Below are 19,863 nucleotides of genomic sequence, written 5' to 3'. Positions count from 1 at the left end.
AGATGCAGCACATTCCCCATATGAGAAAATTAATTTTGTGTGTGCATTTTTGTCTGCAAGTTTTGCAGCCACTGTTTTTGCAGAAACCAGCTCTCAGCAGAGGGAAGTGGGCACCAACCAGAGAAGGGCTTACCAGCAGGCAGAGGAACACATGGACTGAGATGAATAGCCAAGGCCAGGCAAGGAAATGATGGGACAGTAGGAAAACACTCAGGAAATGATTGACACCTTTGTCCAGAAAATGAGTGGTGAAGCTAAAGTACTTACTTGGTGCAACAAAAGAAAATTTTATTTATAGGCTAATCTTTTATCTATAAAATAATAGCAATGTTGTTGAATTTTCCTAATTTACTTTTAAATGGGCTTTGATTCCAAGAAAGCTATCTGTGGAGGTTTTTTTTTTCCTTTCTTTTCTTTTTTTTCTTTTTTTTTTTTTTTAGCTCCTTCAAGGCATAGAACTTCTGGTACAGAAAACTGACATTCAGAAATGTGACAGTTGCTAATAGCTTTGTGTTTTACACAATATTTTCTTTTGAATTATGTGTATATGGGAATGTCTGTGTGTTGGTGTGGGAGCAGACTCCTGTAAAAGCCATCTACTCTCCCTCTGTTATCTACCATTGGTAAGTAAGATTGCTTGCTCTGCAAGCACAAGGACATGAGTTTGAAACCCTAGCACACATGTAAAACATCTGCATGTGTCTGTGACCTCAGCATGGTGAATGGAGATAAAGCAGATCTTAGGAGCTCACTGGCTAGCAGAAACAATGAGCTTCAGGCTCAGTGAGAAACTCCAACTCAGGGAAATAAAGTAGAGATTGATGGATAAAAATACCCTCAGATATGGTGGCACCTGCCTTTGGTCCCAGCACCCAGGAGGCAGAGCCAGTCAGATCTCTGTGAATTTGAGGCTGGCCTGGGGAAATATTCATAACAGCCATTGTCTGTTGACTGTTTTGCAGGCAGGGTCTCATTAAGTTGTCCAGATTGGCCTCAGACTCATGATCTTTCTGACTTAAGCTGGCTTCAGCTGTGAACTAACGCTATCTGAAGAGGAAGCAAGTTCCTATAGTGACTTTCCAAATCTGTTGTTATACAGCCCCATTTGGCTTTAGACATTCTGTCTTTACCCCTGCCTCTGCCTCCAGAATCCTGGGATTTATGTGTCTTTATGTTTGTGGCAGCTTTCAGATTTTTTCTTTTTTAATAAAACTGCACTCATTTTTAAGAAGTTCACCTGAGCTGGGAGGGATGGCTCATGGCTAAGAGCACTTGCTCTTGTAGAGGGACCTGGGTTTTATTCCCAGTACCCATGTGGTGGCTTATATATGTAACTCTAGGTCCAGGGAATCCAATGTCTTCTTCTTATCTCTATTGACAATAGGCACACATGTGGTGAACATACACACAGGCAGGCAAAACACTCATACACATAAAATAAAATCTAAAAGTAAAAAGAAATACACTGGCATTGTTAACCAACACGCTTCTTACATGTTGGCATTGTACTTAAAACATATTGAATAGGATTCTGTGGAATGATGTTTACTTTTATTAAATGTAATGCATTTAAAATATTTCTAATGTTTTCAAATAAAATGGTGGTTTGAATCAGAATGGCCACCATAGGTTTATATTTTTGAATGCTTCATTCCCAGTTAGTGGAACTATTTGGGAAGGATTAGGAAGTGGGGCCTTGTTGGAGGATGTGTGTTATTGGGACCAGGATATGAGGTTTCAAAAAGCCCATGATATTCCTCACACTTGTGTCTAAAGATGTAAACTCTTCAGCTACTGCTCCAGCCCCATGCTGCCTGTATACTGACATGCTCCCACCTCGATGGTCCTGGACTCTAACCCTCTGGAACTGTAAGCCCTAAATTAAACTCTTTTCTTTTGTAAGTTGCCTTGGTCATGATGTCTTAGCACAGCAATAGAAAAAGAACTGAGATAGTGGTTGAACCATATAGGGGACAAACATCTGGGCACATCTGTGAAGGAGTTTTCTAGACTGACCTACCCTAAATGTGGTGACACCATTCTCTGGGCTGGATAAATTGGATAAAGCTGACAGCATTCATCTCTCCCTGCTTCTTGACTTAGAATGCAATGTGACCAACCAGCTGCCTCAGGCTCCTGCCACCACAAGTCTCCCACCATGATGGTCTGCTCCTTAACTGTGAGCCAAATAAATCCTCTGTGTTAGTTACTGCTCATTGCAGTCAAAAGACACCATGACAAAGGCAATTTATAAACTAAAGCATTTAATTGTTACAGTTAATGACCATCTTGGGGGAGAACTTGGCATCTTACAGTTCATGACCATCATGGGGGAGAACTTGGCATCAGGCAGTTGGGTAAGACCCTGATGAGCAGTAGCTGAGGCTTACATCCTGATCCGAAGGCAGGAGGCACACAGAGTGGGTGTTGGGGACCGGGCCTGCCTTTCAAAGCCCACCCCCTCCAACAAAGGCCACACCTCCTAATTCTTCCTAAATAATCCACCAGTTGGGAACCAAACATTCAAATATATGAGCCTATAGAAGCCATTTTCATTCAAACGACCACACCCTCCTTGTTTAAGTTGTTTTTTGTCAGGCATTTTCCATAGCAGTGAGCAAAGTAACTGATACTATAGTGGTTCACAAATTGACTTTATAATCCACTGCTTCTGTGACATGTGGTTTGAAAGATAATGTTCTCAAACATAACTATCATAGTTATATATCTTGCATAGTTTTAGATATGGTTCTCCATTAAAATGTTTTATCTTTTCTCACTTAATATCGTTCCTGTCAGAAGAAATGCAGCATGATCTATCTGGTTTCTTACACTTAATGTTCTTTCTGTTGTTAATCGATACACACACACAAAGAAACCAAGACTTTGGAAGAAGGAATAGTGGTATCATGGAAATTAATTTTCTGTTATTAAGAGAAAGTTGTATTTTATTTTTATTTATGTATGTGTGTGTGTCTGTGCATGTATGTATGGATGCCTTCTGAGGACCCAGGAGGATACTGGATCTTGCCTAATGTGGGTGGGTGGTCTGGTCCTCTGGTCCCTTGACAGAACAACAAACACTCTTAACCACAGAGTCATTTTTTCAGCCACATCCCACCCCATTAAAGTCTGTGTTTGTGTGTGAGATATGTGTTTGGATGTTTGCAAGGCATGACCCATGAGGAGGCCAGGGAGAGGACTGTTTGGATGTTAGCTCTCACCTCCATCTTTTTTTTGGGGGGGGTTCCTGTGCATTTTTTTCTGCTACTGCATGTGTCCTACTTGACCTTTGAGCTTCTAGAATTCCCCTGTTCCCCCTCATCTCCAGTAACACTGGGATTACAGACTGGGGCTACTATGCTTGGCTTTCTGGGGGTTCTGGGGATTAGAACTCAGGTTCTCACACTTGCTTGGCAAGCGATTTACCCACTAAGCTATGTCCCCAACCTCCTTCCTTTTTTTTTTTTTTTGTGGTGAAAAAGTGTATATTTGGAATTAGCCAGCTGGACTCAGTTTAGATGATCCTAATTTTGTTGGCAACATCCAGAGCATCATAATCAGGAGCCAACCGAACGTTTGCCGCCTTCTCTCCATCAGGCCTTATGAGGGTGTTGACTTTGGCCACATCAATGTCATAGAGCTTCTTCACAGCCTGTTTGATCTAGTGCTTGTTGGCCTTGACGTCCACAATGAACACAAGGGTGTTGTTGTCTTCTATCTTCTTCATGGCTGGCTCACTGGTCAGGGGAATTTGATGATGGCATAGTGGTCAAGCTTGTTTCTTGGGCTTGCTCTTTTGTGGGTATTTGAGCTGCCTCCGGAGCCGCAGGGTCTTGGGCTGCCAGAAGGTGGGTGACGTTCGGATCTTCTTTTTGTGGCTGTGGACGCCTTTCAGCACTGCCTTCTTGGCTTTCAAGGCTTTGGCTTTGGCTTTGGGAGGGGCAGGAGCTTCCTTCTAAGCTTTTGGCGCCATCTTGGCGAAAAAAGTTTCTTCCTTCCTTTTTAAGACAAGGTAGTCCAGCCTAGCCTGGAACTTCCCAGTCATTCTGCTTCAACCTCCCATGAGCTAGGATTACAGGTATGGGCCGCCATGTCTGACTCTCCTTGTTTTCTCTAGCAGAGTATATACATTTTAGCATGTTCTTGAAGTTCTTACCCAGTTTTCCTACTAGTTTTTCTGGCAGTTGGTAGGAAGTCAGAGAAGTAGTGTCCTGATAAGCCCAGAAGCAGCAGAAGCAGAGCACAGGCCCATGACAAAGAATTTGCCCTGTGTGCTGTGTGTAGCTCCAAGCTGTTTTTAGAGGGGTCTGGTTGGCATTTTCACTGTTATACTTGAAGTGCCATTCTGCCATTCTATGTTCTATGTTCTTATATTTGTTTTTAAAGTAATATTTTGGAGGGGGGTGGTCAGATAGCTTAGTTGGTAAAGTACCTGATGCATTAGTGTGCGGACCTGAGTGTGATCTCAACACCTACAGGACAATTGATCTCAACACCTACAGTCTGGGTGTGGTGGTGCATACTTACACTCCTTCCCTGAAGAGGTGTAGACATGCAGATCCCAGGCCTCCCTGGTCAGACATTCTAATCTGTGAGCTCCAGTTCCCTGGAAGAGACTGTCTCAACAAACAGGGTGATGGCACCTGAGGAACAACACCGGAAGTTGACCTTTGACCTCCACATGCACAAGCATACATGTGTATATGCACCTGTAAACCGATGCACCGCATGCGCGCTCACACACACACACACACACACACACACACACACACACACACACACACACACACTCTCTCTTCTGGGTCTTGGGATAGCTCAGTTGGTAGAGTTCTTGACTAAGCCCAGGTTCAATCCCCTGCACTTCATAAACAGAGTTAGGAGAATTGTGCCTGCAATCCCAGCACTCAAATAGTCATGAGGATCTGAAGTTCAGGGTCATCCTCAGTTACACAGTGAAGTTGAGGACAGCAATAGCATGAGACTGTCTTAAAAACAACCCAAAATGCAAAACAGGAAGCTTTCTTCTCTTTTGTCAGGTTGCTAGGTGCTGCTTATGGATGGGCATCACCAGTGTGTCTTGTCAGTGAACTCAGCTGACGTTTGCTTCCCTGCCTCCTCAAACAGGAAATGATGCACCCGTGTGAACAGTATCTAGTGTAGGAATAACTTAAATGTCAAATGAGCTCATTCTGTTTCTTCTTAGCAACACTTGTGATCGCTATTGCGTGTCCCTTCATGCTTGCTCACTTGCTGGCTATTTTAGGCCATTTGTAATTTAGATTACTGGGGCAAGGGATGGCTCAGCCTCAGCAATTAAGAACACTCTGATCTTGCACTGGACCCATGTTCACTTCCCAGCACCCATGTTGGTTAGTTCACAACCACCTGTAATTCTAGCTCTAGGGAAATCCAGCTCCCTCTTCTGGCATCTATAGGCATCTACACTCATATGCAGGTACCCACATACACAAGTACACGTAATTTAAAAATAAAAATTGTCCAGATTAAGTGACTTCTGAGGTACTTTCCCTTCTTCCCGAGGCAGACTTTTTTCCCCTGGGATGCTGTGAGCTTTGCATGGGTTTTAGTGACTGCATTCATCATTACTTACCTTTTCAATTTGTATCTGGAGGTATATCGGTAAGGTTCCGAAAACACAACTCCCTGGTAGGCGAGGTTTTATTACTCCATTGCGACAGCTGTGAAGTGTAGGGACCTCTTAGATGGCCACCTCAGTCTTAAAGCTTGCAATCAGCATGGCCTTTATAGCATTATATTTCTAAACCATGTGTTCTTAGTATTATTCCCCTGCCCATCTCCCTTTTCTCAATGGCATTTCTAATCTGTCCAAGGCTTTCGTTATTGCTGCAAGACAGCTACCAACCATTTCTCTGAACGGTGTGGTTACTAATGATAGGATCCTTTTTGCCTTTAGTGCCTTTATGTACCTGACCCAAATCCCTGCCCAGGAATGGTGTGAGACATTTGTAGACTTCCCCATACATGAAGCTAATACAGGAGAGCTGTAAAAATACCCAAATAGTTCTCTTTGAGTTTTGTGTGCTGTGCTTTGTGGAAATGGTCTCTGCTCTTCTGCCTGTTTGATGCAATCTGCTCTCTGGGGTTGCGGTTTCCTTTTTACCCCTGCATGATATAAATATCTGAGAGCTGCTTAGAGAATTGTGCAGGTGTGTGGTGTGCAGACAGCATCGATAGCAGCCTAATCCACCTGCTGGACATCTTTGTCTGCATGTTGCCAATTTCTGTTCTGGCAGGTTTCGGGGCTACATTACAGCGTGAATACTCTCCCTTTTAGGTGCAATGACATCTTTCCCTTAGCTAAAAGAGAGCAATACTATGCATTTCCTTCCTTTCTAAAAAGCTTTATGTATTTTTCATAATTTTCTTCTTTTCTGCTCTGTTTCCACACAGAAAGGACAGTGAGTACTGTCATTTAGCATTGCCTGATTCTGGACATACAGAATAATAGACTTAAAAATAAGGGGCTCACACTTCCCCTCCTCCCCCAATCTAGCTGAGGAGCTATTGGCAGTTAATGACTGCTGTGGGAGAGGGAGAAGTGGTGAATTTTCTTCAGGGGTGTAGCATTTGGTAAGTTGCCTGTGATCCAGTAATAACCATGCTCATGCAAGCAGCCCTAATTACACTCAATGTGTCATTAAGAAAAAGACAGAAAAGTGGGATGGAGCCTTCCTGGAAAGAAGGGCTCCAGAGGGAATGAGAGGGAGTGTAAGAGAAACCAAGGGGGGGTAAACATGATCAAAATGCATGGTAAACATGTATGAAGTGGTCAGTTAATAAAAGTCAGTTAGCTTAATGAATTTCTACTGTTGTCCCTTAGATTATAATAGAAAAATAATTTTAACTTCTTTCTCTGCTGGCAATAGAAAATAAATACTACTCAGTGGTATTTTATGGGACGTGAAATCTCTTGATAGTTTTGTCCTTAAGGCACAGAGTTTCCTATCTCCACAGCCTCTTGTCACCTGAATGTTCTTTTATAGTGTCCCTGGACACTTTTCTTGCCTCACTTTGAGTACTCTGTCTGGAGTCCCATGACTGTTTTTCTATTTTAAGTCATATTCCTTCTAGATTGAGATGTGGTGCAGATTAGGTACAATGTTACCACCTCTTTTTGGAAGCATTTTCCATGGTCTCCATGAGTTTTTCCTTGGTCTTGAACAACATCTTTGTGACACTATGTTTATATTGTGGGGTCACTGGCAGGTTGTGAAGTCCCTGGGACCTGGCCCTTTGCTTTAAGGTTATTGCTAAGATAAGAGATCACGCCCAAGGCAACTTATAAATGACCATCATGGCTGGTAGCATGGTAGCAGGCAGGCATGACACTGGAGCAGTTGCTGAGAGCTCTTGAGATCTAACCACAGGGCAGAGAGAGATGGGGAGAGACAGGAGAAGGAGGAAAAGGGAGAGAGGGAGAAAGAGGAGAGAGACGGGGAGAGAGAGGAGAAAGAGAGGGAAGGAGGAGAGAGAACTCACTGGGGATGGTATGGGCATTTGAAACCTCAAAGCCCACCCCCCAGTGATGCACCTTCTTCCCAAACAGTTCAACCAACTGGGCACCAAGCATTCAAACATGGGGGCTATTCTCATTCAAACCACCACAGGTTGGGAGCTTAGGGTGGTCCTTAGGTTTGTTAAGTTGATAGCACTCAGTGGTTTGGATCTGTTATTCACTTAGAGTTGCGTGTGAGGATTTAATGTGGCAGGCTTGATTAAGTGTTTTGTTAAATCTAAATCAGCCCACCTGAATTCCTTTAAGTCAGTGTTTTCCTAACTGCTAACTAAACTATATTGAGATGAAATAGTACTTTCTGTGCAGAGTTGGAAGGAAGAATGAAAAGGGTTAGATGTGTTTGAGTGATAGTAACAATGACGCCTTGCAAGTATGCATACCATTTGAAATATTTCAAAGGGTCCCCCTTCAAATCTTATTTGATTCTGTCAGCAGTGTTAGGAGGTATTGTTCCAATTTTAAAGAATGGAAGCTGCAGTTTACCAGAATATTATCCTTAAATCATAGAAGTCATTTTATTTAGTCATTTATTTACGTATGTATGCATGCATTTATGCCTTCGAAATTCACAGTGTTAAAAATTGAAAAGCTTTGAAGGGCTGTACAGGATAAGATCTCTTCCCTTCCTTGTTCCCAGTCCCTCAGTTGTCTTCAATCATTGTGATTGGTTTTTGTTTAATCTTCCAGGGGTGCTTTATGCATGTGTAAGCAGGCCCATGTCCTTGTTCATTTTCTTTTATAAAGTCATTGCAGCACACTACAGCACATTCTGCACCTCAGTTAAAATTTTTATTGTAATATCTACATCACATTCATTTAGGGAACGCCTGTGTACCTGGGTATAAACTAAAACAGTCAGCGTTGTAGTGTCAATCACCAGGGAATAAATGGGTAGTTACCTGTAAAGCTTGCAAAACAAGAACCAGCAAGAGCCTCTGAATCAGAGCCTGGCTTTTGGCTTTGTGAGTTTACGACATTGCTTCTCATGACATTAAGGAAGTTGGAGTTGTTGTTGAACCCCCCCTTCAGCTGAGATATCTGGCAGGATGCATTTTTTTTAAAAAAAATGTGAAAAGATTTATCAAACTTTATATGTATGTGTTTGCCCGAATATATGTATGTGTACCATGTGTGTGCCTAGTGTCAGTGGGGGACAGAAAAGAGTGTCAGATTCCCTGGAACTAGAGTTATAGACAGTTGTGAGCCACCAGGTGATGGGAACCAAACCTGGATCCTCTGACAGGATTCTGATGTGTGGATGTATAACATATTCTCTCTCTCTCTCTCTCTCTCTCTCTCTCTCTCTCTCTCTCTCTCTCTCTCTCTCTCTCTCTCTCTCTCTCATTATGAAGCAGAATCTCACCACACAGCGGCCCAATAGAGCTTCAAGCTCCTGCTCCTCCAGCCTTTCCCTCCCGAGTAGATGCCTGGCATCCAGGGCTCACTGGTTTTCTAGCGTCATGTTTTTGTTTATGATTGCCATCTTCCACACCTGTGCATAGTAGGGAGTATTTTATATAAAGGGAAATATTTTTCTGTCTTTACAGGGAATCATGGATTCTTCCTTTACTGGCTTTTTGTTGTTGAGTGTTATAATTTGTTCCTTATTTACTGCTCTAGTTGGTGGTGTGAACCTGGGAGAGTAGGGCTTAAAAGTGAGGCTGACTAAAGTTTCATGCAATAGCCAACTTTAATCAGAACATCAGACTGTTTATACCCTGGGGGCTGAGAATGGTAACCTAAGTAAAGTTCTCATGAGTTCAAGCTGTATATAATCACAGAGACAAGTTGCACGTGGCAAAAATATTTTTTTCCACAGAGGCACATGAATAAAGACAGCTGAGGTAAGCTCACTCCTATCTGCTACACCTGGGAGGGCCTCAAAAACACATATTTTTTTAAAGCTTTATTTATTATGCATACAGTGTTCTGTCTGCATGTGTGCCCGCACGCCAGAAGAGGGCACAAGATCTCATTACAGACGGTTGTGAGCCACCATGTGGTTGCTGGGAATTGAACTCGGGACCTCTGGAAGAGCAGCCAAGTTAAGAACTGCTGAGCCATCCCTCTACTTAACTGCTGAGCCATCTCTCCAAGCCACAAAATACATTCTCCGACTATAATGCAACAGTTACTTTTTGTCATATGTGTGCGTGTGTGGGGGTGGGGTGGGGGAGAGGGGGGGTGGGGGATAGGGAGAGTTGGGGGTGGAGGAGAGAGTGGAGAGAGAGCTTGCTTATTTTGAAATAATCTTAGTGCACAACCCAAGCTGTTTTCAAAGTTACAATCCTACCTCAGCCTCTTGAGTACTGGAACTTTAGGTGTGTGCCACCACACCTGGCTGTATGATGGTAGCCATATGCATGTGTGTATGTATGTAAAAGACTTTTTCTGGGTAAACAACTAATTAAGTTTTTTTATGATTATAGTATTTTGGGTGTGGGGAATCAAACTTGATAGCTGATATTTTCTTTAAAATATTACTAATTACACCTTGTTTTTCAAATTTACAACCATAAAGTTTCTAAAACCTTTATAGTTTAAGTATAGTCCTCACTGAATTCTTAGATTAATATTTTCTTTATTAGTGACGAATCTTTTGGGCTTTTAACAATATTTTTATTGATTTTATTTTGAGTGCACCTTCCTACACACACACACACACACACACACACACACACACACACACACACACACCATTGTGCATATGTGGAGGTCAGAGGACAACTTACAGGAGTTGGTTCTTTTCACTAAGTGAGTTCCGGGGATTGGACTCGGGTCCTCAGGCTTGTCATCATGTACTTTTACCTATTTAGTCATTTTTTTGGCCCCACCATAGTTTCTTTTGATTACTTTTTAAGATTTTTTTTATTTAGGAATATGCATTTATGTGTCTGTATGTGCAGGTGCTTTGGACCCCCTGGAGTTGGAGTTTCAGGTGGTTGTGAGCCATTGTGTAGGTGCTGGGTACCAACTCTGTTATCGGCAGCAAATGTTCTTAACCACTGTGCCATCTCTCTAGACCCCTTTAAAAATTATTATTTTTATTTTCTGTATGTGCATTGGTGTTTTGCCTACATGTATGTCTGTGCATCATGTGCTGTAAAGGCCAGAAGAGGGTGTTGGATCCCATGGAACTGTAGTTAGAGACAGTTGTGAGCCCCATTGTAGGTGATAAGAACCAAACCTGGGTTCTCTGAGAGAGCAGCAAGTGCTCTTAAGCAGTGAACAGTCTCCCCAACCCTCCTCCAGACTCTCTTTGATTGATTGAAAAGGGTGTTTTATTGATTTATGTGTGTCTGTGTGCATGCCTGCAGAGGGCACAAGAAGGGTGTTGGATTCCTAGAGCTGGGGTTACCAGTGGTTGTGAGCTGCCCGATGTAGGTGCTGGGAACCAAACCCTGGTCCTTTTCTCCAGCCCCCAACTGTTTTCTTTCTTCTTTGTTTTTCATTTTCCTTTGTCATTCTCCATTCAGCCTGTTTTCCTGACTTGAATCTTTTCAAACAACTGACTTTTGACTTTATTGATCTTACTTTGTTATAACTTTGCCTTTTATTTCTCATATATATATTCTCCATTTTAAAGGGAGGTTTAATACTCTACAAAATCTATCAAGAGGAGATTACAGTGCAGGATGATCCCGTGAAATGACCTCACTTCTCAGGGGCCATCTCCCCAGTCCCGACTTATTTTTTTATAAGAATAATTTCCTATTCATCCATTATTTTAACACTTAAGGAAAGACATAGAAGTTAGGGACTGAGCAGGAAGATTTCTCGAGAAAAGTGTTGGGGAGGAGAGAAAGCCCCTGGTGTGTCAGAGAGAAAAGGGAGCAGTTTGGTGGGAAGACTTCCTAATGTGACCATGTGACAGGGTCCATGCTCTGCAATTCACTTCATGTGACAAATGAACAGAGAAAATGTCGTCTCACACACTCTTCTTGGGCTTTAAAATGTTGTATTTTTGTTTTGGCATTTGTATTTGTCAGGGTGAAATGATGTGACTGTGATGTACCAAGGTGTAAGTGGAGTGAGTGGCTGACAAATGCTGTGGGGTTCTCACTCACAGTGACTTCTCATGCCTCTACCTTCTGCTCTGTGGGCATCATGCCCCTCCACAGCTGTTGGCAGCCTTGGAACATCTGTAGTTGTAAACGGTTGTGTCTGTAGCCTTTGCTATTTAATATGTTCCTCTCCTGCTCATTGCCTCACTGAGATGGCCTTTGCTTAGATGTTAATTTCATTTCTTAGATGGCTTAGAAAGCAGTGGTTTGCTCATGGTTCTTGGAAGTAGATGCGGTCGTTCCATCCCACCGAGGAGCACTTGTCTCTGCCAGACATTAGTTCAAGGCAGTTCCTGGTTGATCCCCATGCTCACCATAAACAGTGTCACTTGTTTCTTACAAGGTTAGCGCAGTATCTTGACATTTTTTTGCCAACCCTTTTCATGGTTCTGAGCAGGTCTTCAGCTCTCTCTACTTGCTGCCATTTCTATTTTATTGCTACTTCAGTTTGCCTCATTTTTATCTTGTAAACCAGTGGTGGGCTCCCTTTTCTGCAAAGAGCTAGATGGTAAGTCCTCCAGGCTTTGCAGGCTACATGTGGTCTGTATGGTTCCCCCTTTACAAATAAAAATATAAAAGCCCTTCTTAGGGGCTGGAGAGATGGCTCAGTGGCTAGGAGCGATTGCTGCTCTTCCTGAGTATCAGAGTTTAGTTCCATGTCTGGTGGCTCACAACTGCCTGTAAATCCAGCTTCAGGGGAGACCCAATTCTGGCCCCTGTAAGCATCCACATAAAAAGCACACACACATAAACAGAAAAATTTTATTTAGCTTATATATATACAGACACAGGCTTCAGTCTTCATTGGCCCACTGCTGTAGTTTGGCAACCTTTGTTTTTTGTCTGTCTGTCTGTCTGTCTGTCTGTCTGTCTGTCTGTGTCTGTCTGTCTGTCTATCTATCTATCTATCTATCTATCTATCTATCTATCATCCATCCATTTTAGGACAGACTCTCATAAAATCTAAGCTGGCCGTGAACTCCCTATGTAGCTGAGAATGACCTTGAAGTTCTGATTTTTAAAACTACCTCCCAAGTGCTGGGATTACAGGCATACACATTTTATGTGACATTGGATATTGAACTCAGAACCTTGTGCATGCTAGGCAAGCACTCTGCCTAATGAGTTATACTTCTAGCACTGTAAGACTATTCTTAATGCGTGATGAAGGTGATCGTGAGTAGTGTCTTGGTTTCTGCTTTAGTTGTATGCCCCCAACATACAACTATGTATGTAGTTTTTACTATTTCTCCTTTCTCTTCACCTTCTTGTCCTCTGTCAATATTCTCCATTGATCTGTCCTAAGGTAGAAAGACTGTTTGTAGTGGAGCTGTTTGCTTCATCCCTTCCCTTGGTTGTTTTGCTTCATCCCCTCTCTCAAATGCTTCATTTCTACCATAAATCTCCCTCATTCCTGTAGGGATGGGTGGCAAAAAAGGGAGAGTGCGCCTTTTTTTTTTTTGATCAGTCCTTTTATTACTTTTAACTCTGTTTCCTTTTCTAATAGGAATTTATCAGAAAGTCTGTTAACTTTGCCAGATTGCTTTTTGAAATTGGTTTCATCTGTTCTCTTGGTGGCTTGACCTCTTGTCTTTCACTGTCTCTTCTTTACATCCCAGTGTGCAGCAACTGTCCTTGGTCCCATAATAGTCACTCTCAAATGTTACTTTGCCTTGAGGGATAAACACATGTACAAGAGTTTTTTAATTTGGAGAGTATTTTAAAAGCTTGTCTTATTTTCATATAGACCAATACGTGCTTTCTATGGCAGGGAGCATGGGCTGTGGTAGAAAGTGATGTTAGATCAGGCTCTGCATTCGTGCTAACAGTGAGGCATCTTTCTTATGCCATGTTCCCCAGCATCCTCCTCCTGGAGAAGAAAAGGAAAACAAGAACAAAGGAGGTCAGGGGATGGGACCCTTTTCATGATAAATAGCTTCGAAATTAATTTAATACACCAGGTTTTGTCTGAGTAGTGGGAGAAGCCATTGGGTATTTGTTTAATGGAAAAGCTTGGTTCTGGTCGAGGCATGATCTTTGAGCCCCAGTGACTTTTAGCATTGGATTTCTTTTAAGTCCTCTGTTTCATTAACTTTGTTTCCCAGCACACTTTGAGATTTCTAGGAACAGCACGGGCTTACCAGGAACAAGTCAAGCTAACCTCATTTTCTTTCTTTTTTTGGGCATGGTGGTGGTGGTAGTACAATAAGATTTCCCGTATCAGGACTGAGCAGAGACTTAATTGCAGTATCTAAAAATCTTAGAAAGAGATGTTTGCCAGCCTGAGGTACCCATGAGTCAGAAAGGCAGGCAGATGGTAGGTGTAGTCCTAGCTCTCCACTCCTCTTCTTTCTGAGACAGGGTTTCGTGTTCCTGAGGATGCTGTAGCTGAGGATGCTATTGAGCTTTCGGTCCTTCTGCTTCTTCCTCCCAGTGCTGGCATTACAGGCGTGTGCCATCACTCTAATTGATGCCATACTAGGACTCAAACCAAGGGCTTTGTAGATGCCAGGCAAGCACTCTAGTAACTGATCCACATCCATAGCCCACAGTTTTTTTTCCCCATAGGTATTCAGTGGTGGATTGAATTTTCTGGAAGTTCTGAAGGTAGTTTTCTAATGGTAGGATATGTGATTCTATCTTCATCGGTGTTTTATTGATGACTTAGTAAAAAATGTGTAATATACTTGTCTAATTTATGGACGTCAGTCAAGGAGAGATTAAATGATAGAATTAGAGCCCAAACTATGTTAACATTCTGAGATAACCTAAAATTTGATAGAGATCCTTGGAGTCCTGGGTTCCATAATATAACAGTTACATGCAGAAGTGAATATGTTTAAGAACCTTGATACGGATCAAGGTTAGATGTAATCGTAAGAAATATTGATGCTGTCTTCCCTGTGTTTACTTACAGTAGCTAGAATAATTAAGGTAATCATTTCTATGTTGTATGCATGCTTTGTTTGTGGCCTCATAAGATACTGAATCTGGGTGGGGGGATGGGATGTTGGATACTACAGTAATGAGTGATCTTTGAATAATCTTTTAAAAGTTTTAAACTTTATTACAAAAATGTTACAAATTAGAAACCATCACATTGGTGTGTGATGAATAATCTTGAGATCCAGTTTACAGAAATGAGAACTTATATGTACTATGATTATTTATGAATATGTACAGGGTGTTCTTGGAAGATATTTTGAGATTATTACATGTAGCCTCAATCATATCCATTGCTTTTCTGTAGTTGTGATGTAAACTCCAGAGAGCAGTTTAGAGAAGGAAAGGCTTGCATAGCTTAACAGTGCCAGAGATTTTAGCCCACAGTTGCCTAGCCTCTTGTTCTGAGGTAGAAAATCATGGTGGCAGGATCGTGTGGAGGAGGAGCATGTTCCCTTCATGACATCCAGGAAGGGGTGAGAGACAGAGGGAGAGACAGTGGCAGAGAGAAGGAGCTAAAGTCATCACATGCATGCCTCCAGTATCCCACTTCCTCCAGCAAGGTCACACAAACCCAAAGTTAATACCAATTCCTCAAATCTAAAATAGTGCCATTATCTGGGGATCAAGCATTTAACACAGGAGGTCACTTCATAATCAAACCATATCAATAGGGGGAAGAAATTGGCATGCAGTTTTTGGGCCCATTCTGGGGGAGAAACTAGTCAACCATGAAATGTATGCCTGGTGAGATATGAAGCTGTCCATCACTACAAGTGCACTGGTAGGCTGTGTGAACAGCATATTAGATCTTGATCTGGGGGACCCTGCATTGGATGCAAGATTGGGAGGAGATGGCTTCCTAAAGCCCTTTGCTTTCTAGAGTGCCCATAGAGGCAGGGGTGGTGGGTGGGGTGGGTGGGTGGGTGGTGGGGCAGTGAGGGAGGGAGAGTGAGATGGGAAGGAAAAGAAGAGAGAGAGGGAGGAGAAATAGAGAGCTAAATGATTGTGCAAATGTTTTCACTCTTGAAAGTTGGTAGTAGTTCTCTGGATTTTTCTGTACCTCTTCTCATCTCAACTCAACCTTTGCTGATTAGCTAGCTAACCTTCTAGGCACAGTCTTTGGTTCTTCTCCCAACTTCTGTATTCTAGAAATTGAATAATTACTAATTTCAATTTAATTAAATAATAACAAGATTTATTGTTTTACTTGTTAGTGATTTTCTTTTTTTCTTTTTCTTTTATTTTTTGGCTTTTCAAGACAGGGTTTCTCTGTGTAGCTTTGGAGCTTGTCCTGGAACTCAGTCTGTACACCAGGCTGGCCAGTTCCGCCTGCCTCTGCCTCCAGAGTGCTGGGATTAAAGGCATAAACCACCAACGTCCAGCCATCAATGTTGTTCTTATAAGTTTATTTTTTCCTTTTTCTCTCAAGAAGGCTTATATACTTGGAGTAGCACAAAAATAAAACAAGCTTTTGTGACTTTTCCCTCCCAACCAAGGAATAGAGATTTACAGTGTTGCTCTCATGGCTGATAAAATACCAGAGAAAAGAAACCTTAGAAAGCTTTGTTTGCTCACTACTTCAGAGGTTGAAGTTCATGGTCACTTGGCCCTGTTGCTATGGGAACGTGAGTAGCAGGCAGATAGGGCATAATGAAGCTGAGCAGTTCACCTTACAGTAGATGAGAAGCAGAGAGACAGGAAGGGATAGGGACAAGGTCCACATGGTCCCTACTTCCTAACTCCCACTGAAACCCAGTAGTGCTGTCAAATTATGAATCTGAATTCCACTGTACTAGGAACCAAGGCTTCACACACAGTGTTTTGAAGATCCCTTCTATTCAAGCTGTAACATTTACTAGTACTGCAAGCTTCCCTTTGACTCTTCCATTTACTTGAAAGCCTGCTTTATGTGTAAAATGTTCCCTTGATTTCTTTATAATTTTAGTCTATGTGGTATATCTCTTAAAATATATATTACTTTGCTGTTTATTTATTTACTGTTTTCCTCTTTAAATTTTTATTTTTGTGTGTATTGGTGTTTTTGCCTACATGTATGTCTGTGTACCACATACGTGCAGTGCCTACAGAAGGCAGAAGAGGGCATCAGATCCCCTGGTACTGGAGTTATAGGTGGCTGTGAGCCACCATGTATGTGCTAGGAGTAGAACCCAGGTTCTCTGGAAGGTCAGACAGTGTTCTTAGCCATTGAGCCATCTCTCCCACCGTTTCCAGTTATTATTTTTTTTAAACTGTGTGCATTTTTATGCTATGTGCATTGTCCTAGCTTGCTTTCCATTGATGTGATAAACACCACGACCAAAAGTACCTTGGGGAAGAAAGGGTTTAATTTATTTAGCTTTTACATGTCTTTATCACAGCCCATCATCGAAGGAAGCTGAGGCAGGAGCTGAAGCAGAGACCACAGAGGAGTGCTGCTCCTGCCTCAGCTTACTCCCCATGGTTTGCTTAGCTTGCTTTTTTTATATACCCAAGACCTGCTCATGGGTGGTACTGCCTATAGCTGGCTGGGCTTTCCTTGAGTCCTCCCACATCAATTTCTAACCAACAAAATGCTCCACAGACTTGTCTATGGGCCTGTCTGGGTCCAGATGACCCAGAGACTTGTATCAAGTTGACAAAATAACACATGTATTCTTGACCTTTTGTATGTAATAGTAGTGCTTTTGAGATTCATTTAGGGCACTCTGCATAGCTGGAGTCCATTCATTTTCATTGTGTCGAATTTGATTGATGGTACCACATCTTTTTATGGCCCTATTTTATCTCAGGTTGTCATTTGGGTCACTTACAGTCTTCTCATGAAAAACCGCTGTGTATTTAATGTCTCCTGGTGCACACCTGTAAGAGACTTTGAAATCCACTGAATTGTGACATTGTTGAACAAATACAAGTCTAGCTATTCATGGGAATGAGTAGTTCCCAAGGTGGTTATTCCAATAGGCTCTCACACCAGCACCTGTTCCTCATCCTCTACTATGCTTGATACAGTTTTCATTTTTATCAACTCGTGACTTTGATATTGTGATTGTGGCCTTACTTCCCAACTTCATGGTTATTAATAATAAACCCTGTTAGGTTACACATCTTTATAATCTTGTGTTTTTGTTTTCTCTTCCCTCCTTCCCATCAACTATATATCCTTTAAGAAGCTGGTTTATATTTATGTGTTCTGGATACTTATTTTTTGTTGGTTATATGAGATATAGTTATCAATTTTTTATTTCAAAGTCAGATTTGCCAGTGTTTTTTTTTTTTTTTCTTTAATGTTCCAAATCCTTTAGTCTTTAGTTTTACTTTTCACATCTGGCTTGTAGAGTATCAGGAATTAAAGGAATCTTCAAACACACAGAAAAGGAAAAAATATTAAAGAGGACCCTTCCCCATATACCATCATTCATCTTCAAAAGGCTAAGTTTGTTTCATCTTTTCTTCTCGTCTTAACTTTTTTTGGGGAAGTATTTTAAGCAAATATCAGTATTGAGTCTCTCTCTCTCTCTCTCTCTCTCTCTCTCTCTCTCTCTCTCTCTCTCTCACTCTGTGACAGACAGTGATTTCATTTTCACTGGCATTTTGAGTTACTGAGCTATGTATTCTTCTCAGTAGTCTTGTCAATATTTGCTTTGTAGATTTTGAGACTATCCTGAAACATTAGACAATCTTCCTGTTAATAAAATGATTTGGTATTACAAAGGAACCTCCTAACTTCTGTATTATGATCCCTTTTGTCCTGAAGTCTTTTGTATGTGATGTTAACTCTACCCACACCAAGTGCATCTCTTTCGCTGTTCATTTTCTTTTCTCAATTTTTATATCATTAGGTCTTAACATATCTGTCTTTCATTGTATATGGTGTCTGTGTGGGTGTGTGCATGTGTGAGTGCAGGTGCCTGTGGAGTCCAGAAGAGGGCATAGATTGTCCACTTTAAGATTCTGCTTGGGATTTTTAGGTATGTAGATAAATTTCGGTTTTTATTTTTAGAAAGCTTAAAGCTAAATTACTAGGTATATTGCCATGCCCTAATTCCACCTCTTTTGACTCTTGTCTATGTTTTTTAATCTGTTTTTCATATGTGCCTCTGTTGTGGTCTCAGCGATTCTCTGCCTTGTGTTTCTCCAGTTCTCCTTTAGTTTGTGATGTGTTAACTCTGGCTATTGAAATCTTTGTTTTTACTAGTACTAGTTTATTCATAGAAGTTGTGTTTAGTTCTTTTGAAGTGTTGTGTGAGTGTGCACACACACACAGGCACACAGGCACACCTACAGGTGCATGAATGTTTGGAAGGGTGCTTATTTTTCTTATTTTTGTGTTGTGGAGAATCACAAAGACCTAGGATGAAGTTGGGCTTCTCTAGAGGAGATCTATTTGCTTCTGTAACTGGCCCAAGAGGAAGTTTTAAAGTGCTTTATCCAGCATTTGTTTTCTGTAGAAGGGCAGTGAATTGTTGCTTAGAGACTGTGTATCATCCCCACTGGTAGGCTTCATTGTACTTGGTGGGAGGAGTTCCATGGCCTGGTGTGCCTAGCTTCTGTGCTGTGGGATCTGGATTCTGTGAACCCTTGATGTATTGCTGGAAAGCACTTTCTGCATACTTCATACTTATCTTTTTAATTGTCTCAACTGTTTGGTGTAGGTATATTATCATCTATTACATAGGTGGGTAAAATAAGACTTTGAGGAAAATGCTGATTCAAACTGTGACCCACTCTTCTGTGCTCTTTCCATGGTGCTGTCTTTTATTATTATTATTACTAATGTTGACAGTTGATCTAAAAATGAAAATTCTAAGGACTCCTGACTGGGTTAACATACTCTCAATACATACCTGAGACACATTTTTAGTTGGGCATCCAAGTCACTGAAGATTGGTTAATGACATAGTATCATTCCTACTGTGTTACAGAAGGCAGTGAGAAAGACAGGAGTCACTATTTGCTCTTGCTGTACTGTGAATCCTTTCTTTGACCAATGCAGACATTATTGTCTTTCTCAACAGGTGTCTTTTGTTGTCTTTCTCAACAGGTGTGTATGTAATATAGACTGCAGTGGGTACAGTTTTAACCCAGTGTGTGCTTCTGACGGGAGTTCCTACAACAATCCCTGTTTTGTTCGGGAAGCATCTTGTATAAAGCAAGAACAGATTGACATAAGACATCTTGGCCACTGCACAGGTAAAAGCCCTTCTGTCCACCAGGAACATGTCTTGCATATCACATATTGGTACTCTAACCTTAACCCTGAAAGGAGTAAGTCTTCAGGCTTGGTCTTATTAC

At 41.6% G+C, this 19,863-nt stretch overlaps 1 protein-coding gene and 1 pseudogene across 1 annotated transcript in view; one reads left to right on the top strand and one right to left on the bottom strand.

The window, feature by feature from the left end:
- Nucleotides 1-19,863, top strand: part of Tmeff1 (transmembrane protein with EGF like and two follistatin like domains 1) — a 79,951-nt gene that overhangs the window by 32,900 nt on the left and 27,188 nt on the right. The window contains exon 6 of the mRNA XM_027403108.2: nucleotides 19,613-19,761. Coding sequence (XP_027258909.1) covers nucleotides 19,613-19,761 — 149 coding nt within the window. The remainder of the gene's footprint in view (nucleotides 1-19,612; nucleotides 19,762-19,863) is intronic.
- On the bottom strand, nucleotides 3,518-3,976 carry LOC100758371 (annotated as a pseudogene).

The sequence above is a fragment of the Cricetulus griseus genome, chromosome 2 (assembly GCF_003668045.3).
Source record: "Cricetulus griseus strain 17A/GY chromosome 2, alternate assembly CriGri-PICRH-1.0, whole genome shotgun sequence".
Classification (NCBI taxonomy): Eukaryota; Metazoa; Chordata; class Mammalia; order Rodentia; family Cricetidae; genus Cricetulus; species Cricetulus griseus.
The sequence above is the reverse complement of the archived record's forward strand: the minus strand, read 5'-3'. Positions and strand labels throughout refer to the sequence as shown.